The 12733-nt window shown below is 52.0% G+C and overlaps 1 protein-coding gene across 3 annotated transcripts in view; it reads left to right on the plus strand.

The window, feature by feature from the left end:
- The window catches only part of LOC140426007 (guanine nucleotide exchange factor VAV3), a 705672-nt gene that overhangs the window by 265387 nt on the left and 427552 nt on the right, over positions 1-12733 (plus strand). For all 3 annotated transcript variants that reach the window (XM_072510280.1, XM_072510278.1, XM_072510279.1), the window contains exon 5: positions 11755-11863. In XM_072510280.1, the coding sequence (XP_072366381.1) occupies positions 11755-11863 (109 nt within the window). The remainder of the gene's footprint in view (positions 1-11754; positions 11864-12733) is intronic.

Consider the following 12733-nt stretch of genomic DNA (forward strand, 5'->3'; position numbering starts at 1 on the left):
CAACAAGCAGTTACCTACCCCCAAACCAAGTCCGATTCCGACTTCCCGCAGACCAGTGACACCGAGGATCCGAGGGAGCCTTTTCGAGTCGCTGTTATAACCAAGAACAGGCTGTCCCTGAATCGAAAGCACCAGCCGCTGTTGGTACACAGCATTGATCCGGACGACGAGTGGTGAGCCACCCTGACGGTCAACCGATCCCAGATCAGATTCCGTCTGGACACTGGTGCTTCCGCCAATCTCCTCGCATGGTCAGTATTTCAAACCCTGGGGGTCAAACCAACAATTCTTCCATCCAATTGCCAACTGGTCGACTATAATGGTAACATCATCCCCGCCACCGGGTCATGCCAACTCGAGGTGACGCACAACTCGCGAAAAGTCACCCTACCCTTCGAGATCGTGGGCTCCTCAAAGGACTCCCTGCTAGGCGCACAGGCGTGCAAGCTCCTCAACCTTGTGCAGCGCATACATTCCCTCTCTCCAGAGGACACATCTGACTTCCAAGATGCGGACTTCAGGGCGCAACTAAGTGCCATTATCACTCAACACCGAGATGTCTTCGAAGGCATGGGCACACTTCCCTACACATACAAAATCCTGCTCAACAGGATGCCACGCCTGTGGTTCATGCACCTCGCAGAGTCCCAGCACCCCTCAAGGACCGCCTCAAGCAGCAGCTGCAGGACCTCCAGGACCAAGGAGTGCTTTCCAGAGTGACGGAACCAACCGACTGGGCCAGTTCCATGGTGTGCGTCAAGAAGCCTTCCGGCGAGCTCCAGATCTGTATCGACCCAAAGGATTTAAATCGTAACATCATGCGGGAGCATTACCCTATCCCCAAGCGTGAGGAGATCCCGTGCGAGATGGCTCGAGCCAACATATTCACCAAGCTGGATGCATCAAAGGGCTTCTGGCAGATTCAATTGGACAAGTCCAGCAGAAAGCTGTGTACTTTCAACACCCCATTTGGCAGGTACTGCTACAATAGGATGCCATTTGGAATCATATCAGCATCTGAAGTGTTCCACCGCATCATGGAGCAGATGATGGAGGGCATTGAGGGTGTGCGCATCTATGTGGACGACATCATCATCTGGCCCACCACCCCGCAGGAGCATATCAGTCGCCTCCAACGCGTTTTTAAGCGAATATGGGACCAAGGCCTGCGCCTCAACAGGGCCAAATGTTCTTTCGGCCAGACCGAACTCAAGTTTTTAGGAGACCACATCTCCCGGTTGGGTGTGCGGCCAGATGCGGACAAGGTGGCAGCCATCACGGCCATGCAGAAGCCGGCGGATAAGAAGGCGGTGCTCCGGTTCTTAGGAATGGTCAACTTCCTAGGAAAGTTCATCCCTAACCTCGCTTCCCACACCACGGCTCTCCGCAACCTAGTTAGGAAGACGACGGATTTCCAGTGGCTTCCCGCCCACTAGCGTGAATGGGAGGAGCTCAAGGTCAAGCTGACCACCGCCCCGGTATAGTCGTTTTTCGATCCTGCAAGGGAGACGAAAATATCAACGGACGCTAGCCAATCTGGCATAGGGGCTGTGCTCCTGCAATGAGATTACGCCTCGTCATGGGCCCCTGTTGCCTATGCGTCACGGGCCATGACCCCTACAGAGCAGCGCTATGCGGAAATCGAGAAGGAGTGCCTAGGCCTGTTGACCGGTGTCGACAAGTTCCATGACTACGTGTATGGCCTTCCCCAGTTCACTGTGGAGACCGACCATCGCCTGCTGGTCAGCATCATCTAAAAAGATCTCAATGACATGACCCCTCGCCGTCAACGCATTCTGTTCAAGCTCCGAAGATACGATTTCCAGCTCGTATACGCACCAGGTAAGGACCTGATCATAGCCGACGCTCTGTCCAGGGCAGTCACCACTCCGTCCGACCCAGAGTGGTTCGTTTGCCAAGTCGACGCCCATGTGGCCTTCACGGCCGCCAATCTGCCGGCCACGGATCAACGCCTAACCCACATTCGCCGTGAGACTGCGGCTGACCCCCTGCTACAACGTGTGATGTACCACATGACTGACGGGTGGCTCAAGGGACAATGCCCGCAGTTCTATAATATTCGAGACAATCTGGCAGTCGTTGATGGCGTCCTCCTGAAGCTGGACCGCATCGTGATCCCACACAGCATGCATCACCTGGTTTTAGAGCAGCTGCACGAGGGCCATCTTGGCGTAGAGAAGTGCCGACGGAGAGCCCGAGAGGCTATCTACTGGCCTGGCATAAATGAGGTCATTGCCAACACTGTGCTCAATTGCCCCACCTGTCAGCGGTTTCAGCCGGCCCAACCACGGGAGACCCTTCAGTCCCATGAGTTGGTCACGTCCCCTTGGTCTAAGGTAGGTGTGGACCTGTTCCATGCACTCGGCTGGGACTATGTTCTCAGAGTTGATTATTTTTGCAGCTATCCCGAGGTTGTACGCCTGCAAGACATCACGTCATCGGCTGTTATCCGTGCCTGCAAAGAGACCTTTGCTCGTCACGGCATGCTACTCACTGTGATGTCGGACAATGGCCCCTGCTTCGCGAGCCAGGAATGGTCTAACTTCGCCAGCAGGTACAACTTTGTACACGTGACGTCCAGTCCCCTGCACCCCCAGTCAAATGGCAAAGCAGAAAAGGGCATCCACATCGTAAAGAGGCTCCTCTGCAAGGCTGCTGATGCAGGATCCGACTTCTGCCTCGCCTTGCTGGCCTATCGCTCGGCCCCACTGTCCACGGGCCTGTCACCAGCCCAGCTGCTGATGGGTCGCACCCTCAGGACCACTGCACCGTCCATTCACGTCCCAGACCTCGACCATGTCCGGTCCTTCAGCGGATGCAACAGTCTCGCGCGCAGCACAAGGCGGCGCATGATGCTCGAGCGACTGATCTTCCTGCTCTGGCGCCAGGTGACAACGTCCGAATCCACCTTCCGGAGGGTGGCTGGTCTGCGACTGCTGTGGTTCTTCGGCTGGTGGCTCCCAGCTCGTTCCTGGTTCGTCTGCCTGATGGCTCCATTCGCCACCGCAATCGACGTGCCCTTCGTCTGGTTCCACGCTCGCTACGCGATCCTCCGCCGGTGCCACGCCCTCCTGTTGTCCCTGACCTGGACTTTGTAGAGCTTCCGGATACTCTGCATCCTCCTCACTTGGCTGTGGCCCGGCCCGATCCTCAGCCGGTGGCTCCTGACCCACCCTTGAGGCGGTCAACCCGAATTCATCACCCACCTCAGAGACTTGATTTATGAGCCTTACAATGTTGGACTCAATGCTTTGTTCTTTCATCCTGTTTCAGCATTTCACTAGTTTGTTTATAGCATTCGTTATTAGTTTTGTTGTTGGTGTAACACCTTGTTTTTCTTTTCTCTGCACCAGGCACCTTCCCGTGTATATAGACTAGCCTCATGTACATAGTTATGTAAATACTGCACACACATGGTCAGATACACTCATTACACGTTATTTATTCTCACACAGGCACATGTTCTTTGTAAAAAAAGGGGGATGTCATAATATACATCAGTACATTATGGTGCGATCACATACGCACACTGATGGACATGCAGTCGGGCCAACCAGCATACATAACACCGCAGCCAATCACCAGTGAGAGCACAAGCACTATAAAGACAGGGGACAGGAGAGTTCCCGCTCATTCTAGCAGCAGCCAGCTCAGAGCACAGAGCTCACAGCCTGCATCACAGACATTCACCATGTGCTGAGTGCCTCACCATAGCTAGTGATAGGAAAGGGCTCACAGTTAAGCTGGTATTGCTATACCCACGTTTACTGTATGTTAGCATAGTTGAACAGTTAATAAAATAGCGTTACACCACTTCCAGCATTGTTGGCTTGTTTGTGAACCAGAACACCCAACACGACACTAACTATATATATATATATTCCGGATAACCCCTGACTCAGTGCGATCTTCATGCCAATTTCTACCAGACTAATCACTGCCCTCTACTGCTCCTATGTGACTCTCGACATCACAATGTGGGCGGTGCTATTTCCCCAGTCCCACATTAACCCTTACCGCCCCAAAGACCCTAATACTACACCTCTCCACCCCCCCAAGCCTTTACCCAAAGCTATTTACAATAATATTGCTCCCCTTCACCCGACCCCCAATCCCCCAAGTCTCAGGCTTTACAGATTCACACAGTTTGGAGGATTAATGATCTTCTTTTGAAGTTTGGGGTTGGGGGGAGGCGTGGGGGGTGGGGGGGGGGGGGGGGTTGTCTCATAGAACATAGAACAATACAGCGCAGTACAGGCCCTTCGGCCCACGATGTTGCACCGAAACAAAAGCCATCTAACCTACACTATACCATTATCATCCATATGTTTATCCAATAAACTTTTAAATGCCCTCAATGTTGGCGAGTTCACTACTGTAGCAGGTAGGGCATTCCACGGCCTCACTACTCTTTGCGTAAAGAACCTACCTCTGACCTCTGTCCTATATCTATTACCCCTCAGTTTAAAGTTATGTCCCCTCGTGCCAGCCATTTCCATCCGCGGGAGAAGGCTCTCACTGTCCACCCTATCCAACCCCCTGATCATTTTGTATGCCTCTATTAAGTCTCCTCTTAACCTTCTTCTCTCCAACGAAAACAACCTCAAGTCCATCAGCCTTTCCTCATAAGATTTTCCCTCCATACCAGGCAACATCCTGGTAAATCTCCTCTGCACCCGCTCCAAAGCCTCCACATCCTTCCTGTAATGCGGTGACCAGAACTGTACGCAATACTCCAAATGCGGCCGTACCAGAGTTCTGTACAGCTGCAACATGACCTCCCGACTCCGGAACTCAATCCCTCTACCAATAAAGGCCAACACTCCATAGGCCTTCTTCACAACCCTATCAACCTGGGTGGCAACTTTCAGGGATCTATGTACATGGACACCTAGATCCCTCTGCTCATCCACACTTTCAAGAACTTTACCATTAGCCAAATATTCCGCATTCCTGTTATTCCTTCCAAAGTGAATCACCTCCCACTTCTCTCCATTAAACTCCATTTGCCACCTCTCAGCCCAGCTCTGCAGCTTATCTATATCCCTCTGTAACCTGCTACATCCTTCCACACTATCGACAACACCACCGACTTTAGTATCGTCTGCAAATTTACTCACCCACCCTTCTGCGCCTTCCTCTAGGTCATTGATAAAAATGACAAACAGCAACGGCCCCAGAACAGATCCTTGTGGTACTCCACTTGTGACTGTACTCCATTCTGAACATTTCCCATCAACCACCACCCTCTGTCTTCTTTCAGCTAGCCAATTTCTGATCCACATCTCTAAATCACCCTCAATCCCCAGCCTCCGTATTTTCTGCAATAGCCTACCGTGGGGAACCTTATCAAACGCTTTGCTGAAATCCATATACACCACATCAACTGCTCTACCCTCATCTACCTGTTCAGTCACCTTGTCAAAGAACTCAATAAGGTTTGTGAGGCATGACCTACCCTTCACAAAGCCATGCTGACTATCCCTGATCATATTATTCCTATCTAGATGATTATAAATCTTGTCTCTTATAATCCCCTCCAAGACTTTACCCACTACAGACGTGAGGCTCACCGGTCTATAGTTGCCGGGGTTGTCTCTGCTCCCCTTTTTGAACAAAGGGACCACATTTGCTATCCTCCAGTCCTCTGGCACTATTCCTGTAGCCAATGATGACATAAAAATCAAAGCCAAAGGTCCAGCAATCTCTTCCCTGGCCTCCCAGAGAATCCTAGGATAAATCCCATCAGGTCCCGGGGACTTATCTATTTTCAGCCTGTCCAGAATTGCCAACACCTCTTCCCTACGTACCTCAATGCCATCTATTCTATTAGCCTGGGGCTCAGCATTCTCCTCCACAACATTATCTTTTTCCTGAGTGAATACTGACGAAAAGTATTCATTTAGTATCTCGCCTATCTCTTCAGACTCCACACACAATTTCCCATCCCTGTCCTTGACTGGTCCTACTCTTTCCCTAGTCATTCGCTTATTCCTGACATACCTATAGAAAGCTTTTGGGTTTTCCTTGATCCTTCCTGCCAAATACTTCTCATGTCCCCTCCTTGCTCGTCTTAGCTCTCTCTTTAGATCCTTCCTCGCTACCTTGTAACTCTCCATCGCCCCAACCGAAACTTCACACCTCATCTTCACATAGGCCTCCTGCTTCCTCTTAACAAGAGATTCCACTTCCTTGGTAAACCACGGTTCCCTCGCTCGACGCCTTCCTCCCTGCCTGACCGGTACATACTTATCAAGAACACGCAGTAGCTGATCCTTGAACAAGCCCCACTTGTCCAGTGTGCCCAACACTTGCAGCCTACTTCTCCACCTTATCCCCCCCAAGTCACGTCTAATGGCATCATAATTGCCCTTCCCCCAGCTATAACTCTTGCCCTGCGGTGTATACTTATCCCTTTCCATCATTAACGTAAACGTCACCGAATTGTGGTCACTGTCCCCAAAGTGCTCTCCTACCTCCAAATCCAACACCTGGCCTGGTTCATTACCCAAAACCAAATCCAACGTGGCCTCGCCTCTTGTTGGCCTGTCAACATATTGTTTCAGGAAACCCTCCTGCACACACTGTACAAAAAACGACCCATCTATTGTACTCGAACTATATCTTTTCCAGTCAATATTTGGAAAGTTAAAGTCTCCCATAATAACTACCCTGTTACTTTCGCTCTTATCCAGAATCATCTTCGCCATCCTTTCCTCTACATCCCTAGAACTATTAGGAGGCCTATAAAAAACTCCCAACAGGGTGACCTCTCCTTTCCTGTTTCTAACTTCAGCCCATACTACCTCGGAAGAAGAGTCCCCATCTAGCATCCTCTCCGCCACCGTAATACTGCTCTTGACTAGCAGCGCCACACCTCCCCCTCTTTTGCCTCCTTCTCTGAGCTTACTAAAACATCTAAACCCCGGAACCTGCAACATCCATTCCTGTCCCTGCTCTATCCATGTCTCCGAAATGGCCACAACATCGAAGTCCCAGGTACCAACCCATGCTGCCAGTTCCCCTACCTTGTTTCGTATACTCCTGGCATTGAAGTAGACACACTTCAAACCACCTACCTGAACACTGGCCCCCTCCTGCGACGTCAAATCTGTGCTCCTGACCTCTCTACTCTCATTCTCCCTTACCCTAAAACTACAATCCAGGTTCCCATGCCCCTGCTGCATTAGTTTAAACCCCCCCAAAGAGCACTAACAAATCTCAGCTGCTTTGTTGCTGACTTTGCTGGTCTGGAGTTGAGGTTTTAGTATTTGGTGTTTCAAATGCTCAGGTGTCAACATCTGGTTCACTTGCTGCGTCCCTCAGTGTTAGATTTCCCTTTGTCGACCATCTGTCTCCTGTGGTCGGATACATTGGGCTTCCCTCTCTTTCCGGAGGGAATGTTTGTTCCCCGGGCAGCATTCCGTAGTAATTGCTCCATCCGTGACATCCTGGTCCACTCCCCCAGCGTCCCCAATGCCTCATCCCCTTCCCACGGCACCTTGCAACCTTATGTTCTTATGTTTGATCACAGGAGGTGCAACACCCGCCCCTTTACCTCCTCACTGTCAAAAGCTCCAAACACTCCTCGCAGGTGCAGCAACATTTCACTTGCTCTTCCTTCAATTTGGGTGACAATACTCTCTGCTGCTAACGTGATCTCCTTGACATAGAATCATAGAACCCTACAGTGCAGAGGGAAGCCATTCGGGCCTACAAGTCTGCACTGACCCTCCGAAACAGCACTCTACCTAGCCCCACTACCCTACTCTATCCCCTTAATCCAACGCACATTGATCATGGCCAACACACTTAACCTGCTCATTGGATCATAGTAACAGGAGGAGGCCATTCAGCCCCTCGAGCCTGTTACACAGGAACAGGAGGCCATTCAGCCCCTCGAGCCTGTTACACAGGAACAGGAGGAGGCCATTCACTTTCGAACACGACACTGAATTCAATCATGTTCTGATACTATTTGATAAATGTTTGTGCATAGTTAGGCTACTAATTAAATTGGGCTCATTAATCTAACTAAATCTAATACTGCCTGTCCCCTTGTTATATCTGGAACATATTACTGCAGGAAACTATCCCGGACACATTCCAGGAATTCACTATCTTCCTGAAAGGTGCTTGTCTGCCGCTCCCAAACTAAGTTGAAATCCCTCATTAATACTACTCTGCTTTTGCTACACAGTTGCCTAATGTCTGTCTTTATGGAATCTGACGCCCAGTTTTACATCTCTTTCCGTTCCTCAGTTCCACCCATTTCTACTATGTACGCACTGTGCACGTTTCCTTGGCCGCAGAAAAATACTTTTCACTGTACTTTGGTACATGTGACAATAAATCAAATCAATCAACATGGTTTTAGGACCTCCTCCCTTTTTTTGTGTTGTTTGTACTGATGTGTACCACGACCACCGGCTGTTCACCCTCCTCCTCCAGAATGTCCTGTACCCGCTCCGAGATATCCTTAATCCTCGCACCAGGGAGGCAACACACCATCATGGAGTCTCGTTTGCCGGCACAGAAATGCCTACTATTCCCCTTACAATTGAATCCTCTATACCTATTACATTCCTGCAATTTTTACTCCTCCCCTCTGCAGCAGAAGCAACCATGGTGCACCGAATTTGGCTCCTTGAGTCATTTAACCGATCACTGTCTTCTCATTCTGTCCAAACCGCCTTTACAAGTATACCATTCATCATATTTCTACCCTCTCCAGTCCTGTAAATGGGTCGTCTGGACAGGAAAAGTGAACTCTGTCATTCTCTCCGGAAATCTTGCCCGACCTGCCGAGTTTATCCAGCATTTTCTGTATTTATTTCCAATTCAGTGTAGCTGCTGACATTGGTTGTTGAGATCTTCTGCCACCTTGTGGATATTGAGGGTAACGTTTTGATTACTTGCGTGTTGTCATAATGGAGCAGCTCTTGACTCCTGTCTATATCTGGTAGTTGGATTGCACTGGGACATCACAGGGTGGGTCTGTCGTCATTAACCAGAGGTCTTTGAGTCAGACTCCTGGATCTGACAGGACCGTCACACTGGCTCCTGTTCCCAACTTGAAATCCGTGAGGGAACTGAGGGAGTGCTGCACTGTCAGAGGGTCAGTACTGAGGGAGTGCCGCACTGTCAGAGGGTCAGTACTGAGGGAGTGCTGCACTGTCAGAGGGTCAGTACTGAGGGAGTGCTGCACTGTCAGTGGGTCAGTACTGAGGGAATGCTGCACTGTCAGAGGGTCAGTACTGAGGGAGTGCTGCACTGTCAGAGGGTCAGTACTGAGGGAGTGCCGCACTGTCAGAGGGTCAGTACTGAGGGAGTGCTGCACTGTCAGAGGGTCAGTACTGAGGGAGAGCCGCACTGTCAGAGGGTCAGTACTGAGGGACTGCCGCACTGTCAGAGGGTCAGTACTGAGGGACTGCCGCACTGTCAGAGGGTCAGTACTGAGGGAGTGCTGCACTGTCAGAGGGTCAGTACTGAAGTAGTGCCACACTATCAGAGGGTCAGTACTGAGGGAGTGCCGCACTGTCAGAGGGTCAGTACTGAAGTAGTGCCACACTATCAGAGGGTCAGTACTGAGGGAGTGCCGCACTGTCAGAGGGTCAGTACTGAGGGAGTGCTGCACTGCCAGAGGGTCAGTACTGAGGGAGTTCCGCACTGTCAGAGGGTCAGTACTGAGAGAGTGCTGCACTGTCAGAGGGTCAGTACTGAGGGAGTGCTGCACTGTCAGAGGGTCAGTACTCAGGGAGTGCCGCACTGTCAGAGGGTCAGTACTCCGGGAGTGCTGCACTGTCAGAGGGTCAGTACTGAGGGAGTGCTGCACTGTCAGAGGGTCAGTACTGAGGGAGTGCTGCACTGTCAGAGGGCCAGTACTGAGAGAGTGCTGCACTGTCAGTACTGGGGGAGCGCTGCACTGTCAGAGGTTCAGTACTGAGGGAGTGCTGCACTGTCAGAGGGTCAGTACTGAGGGAGTACTGCACTGTCATATGGTCAGTACTGAGGGAGTGCTGCACTGTCAGTTGGTCAGTACTGAGGGAGTGCTGCACTGTCAGAGGGTCAGTACTGAGGGAGTGCTGAGCGAGTGCTGCACTGTCAGAGGGTCAGTGCTGAGCGAGTGCTGCACTGTCAGAGGTTCAGTACTGAGGGAGTGCTGCACTGTCAGAGGGTCAGTACTGAGGGAGTGCCGCACTGTCAGAGGGTCAGTACTGAGTGAGTGCTGCACTGTCAGAGGGTCAGTACTGAGGGAGTGCCGCACTGTCAGAGGGTCAATACTGAGGGAGTGCCGCACTGTCAGAGGGTCAGTACTGAGGGAGTGCTGCACTGTCAAAGGGACAGTCCTGAGGGAGTGCTGCACTGTCAGAGGGTCAGTACTGAGGGAGTGCTGCACTGTCAGTTGGTCAGTACTGAGGGAGTGCTGCACTGTCAGAGGGTCAGTACTGAGGGAGTGCTGCACTGTCAGATGGTCAGTACTGAGGGAGTGCCGCACTGTCAGAGGGTCAGTACTGAGGGAGCGCCGCACTGTCAGATGGTCAGTACTGAGGGAGTGCTGCACTGTCAGAGGGTCAGTACTGAGGGAGCGCCGCACTGTCAGAGGGTCAGTACAGAGGGAGTGCTGCACTGTCAGACGGTCAGTACTGAGGGAGTGCTGCATTGTCAGAGGGTCAGTACTGAGGGAGTGCCGCACTGTCAGAGGGTCAGTACTGAGGGAATGCTGCACTGTCAGAGGGTCAGTACTGAGGGAGTGCTGCACTGTCAGAGGGTCAGTACTGAGAGAGTGCTGCACTGTCAGTACTGAGGGAGCGCTGCACTGTCAGAGGTTCAGTACTGAGGGAGTGCTGCACTGTCATACGGTCAGTACTGAGGGAGTGCTGCACTGTCAGAGGGTCAGTACTGAGGGAGTGCTGCACTGTCAGAGGGTCAGTACTGAGGGAGTGCTGCACTGTCAGAGGGTCAGTACTGAGGGAGTGCCGCACTGTCAGTGGGTCAGTGCTGAGCGAGTGCTGCACTGTCAGAGGGTCAGTACTGAGGGAGTGCCGCACTGTCAGAGGGTCAGTACTGAGGCAGTGCTGCACTGTCAAAGGGTCAGTACTGAGGGAGAACCGCACTGTCAGAGGGTCAGTACTGAGGGAGTGCTGCACTGTCAGAGGGTCAGTACTGAGGGAGTGCCGCACTGTCAGAGGGTCAGTACTGAGGGAGTGCCGCAGTGTCAGAGGGTCAGTACTGAGGCAGTGCTGCACTGTCAAAGGGTCAGTACTGAGGGAGAACCGCACTGTCAGAGGGTCAGTACTGAGGGAGTGCTGCACTGTCAGAGGGTCAGTACTGAGGCAGTGCTGCACTGTCAAAGGGTCAGTACTGAGGGAGAACCGCACTGTCAGAGGGTCAGTACTGAGGGAGTGCTGCACTGTCAGAGGGTCAGTACTGAGGGAGTGCTGCACTGTCAGAGGGTCAGTACTGAGGGAGTGCTGCACTGTCAAAGGGACAGTCCTGAGGGAGTGCTGCACTGTCAGAGGGTCAGTACTGAGGGAGTGCTGCACTGTCAGAGGGTCAGTACTGAGGGAGTGCTGCACTGTCAGAGGGTCAGTACTGAGGGTGTGCTGCACTGTCAGAGGGTCAGTACTGAGGGAGTGGTACACGGAAACTGATGCTGTGTCTATATCAATGCTGTTATTATTTCATCCCTCCGTGTCCTATTTATCTGATATGTGTGATGTGTTTTTGTAGTGAGGCCAGTGTTGACGACGATGAGGATCTCTACGACTGTGTCTATGGTGAGGATGATGGTGGCGACGTGTATGAAGATCTGATGAAAATCGAAGCAGTCGAGGAGCCTGTAAGATCTCCATGTCAAACCTTTCATTTTAGGGGCGGGAGGTTGGGGGGTGGGCGGGACGGGGGGCGGGCGGTCGATGGGGTGGTGTCGGGCGGGGATTTGAAAGCAGGTCACATAATCGGAATCATACCGGCCTGAATATCCTGTGGGATCTTCCATCTTCCCGCCATGTGGGTTCATGTGGGTGAAGGCCCCACTGGAATCTTCCACCCACTCCCGATTCATCGTGATGCAAACGGAATAACCTGGGGTGGCATGATATCACAGTGGTTAGCATGGCTGCCTCACAGCTCCAAGGTCCCAGGTTCGATTTCCGGCTTGGGTCACTGTCTGTGCGGAGTCTGCACGTCCTCCCCGTGTCTGCGTGGGTTTCCTCCGGGTGCTCCGGTTTCCGCCCACAGTCCAAAGACGTGCTGTTAGGTGGATTGGCCAGGATAAATTGCCTTTAGTGTCCAAAAAGGTTAGGTGGGGTTCCTGGATTACGGGGAGAGGGTGGAGGTGTGGGCTTACATGGGTTGGTGCCGACTCGTGGTCTGAATGGCCTCCTTCTGCATTGTAAATTCTATCATTCAAGCAATTATACAGGAGCAGGGATGCGTTGCTGCAATTGTACAGGGCCTTGGTGAGGTCACACCGGGAGTATTGTGGGCAGTTTTGGTCCCCTTCTCTGAGGAAGGATGTTCTTGCTCTCGAGGGAGTGCAGCGAAGGTTTACCAGACTGATTCCAGGGATGGCGGGACTGACGTTCAAGGGGAGGTTGAGTCGGTCAGGATTGTATCCGCTGGAATTCAGAAGAATGAGGGGGGATCTCATAGAAACCTATAAAACTCGAACCGGACTGGACAGGGTCGATGCAGGAAGGAGGTTCCC

This window comes from Scyliorhinus torazame, chromosome 7 (genome assembly GCF_047496885.1).
Source record: "Scyliorhinus torazame isolate Kashiwa2021f chromosome 7, sScyTor2.1, whole genome shotgun sequence".
NCBI classification, from domain to species: domain Eukaryota; kingdom Metazoa; phylum Chordata; class Chondrichthyes; order Carcharhiniformes; family Scyliorhinidae; genus Scyliorhinus; species Scyliorhinus torazame.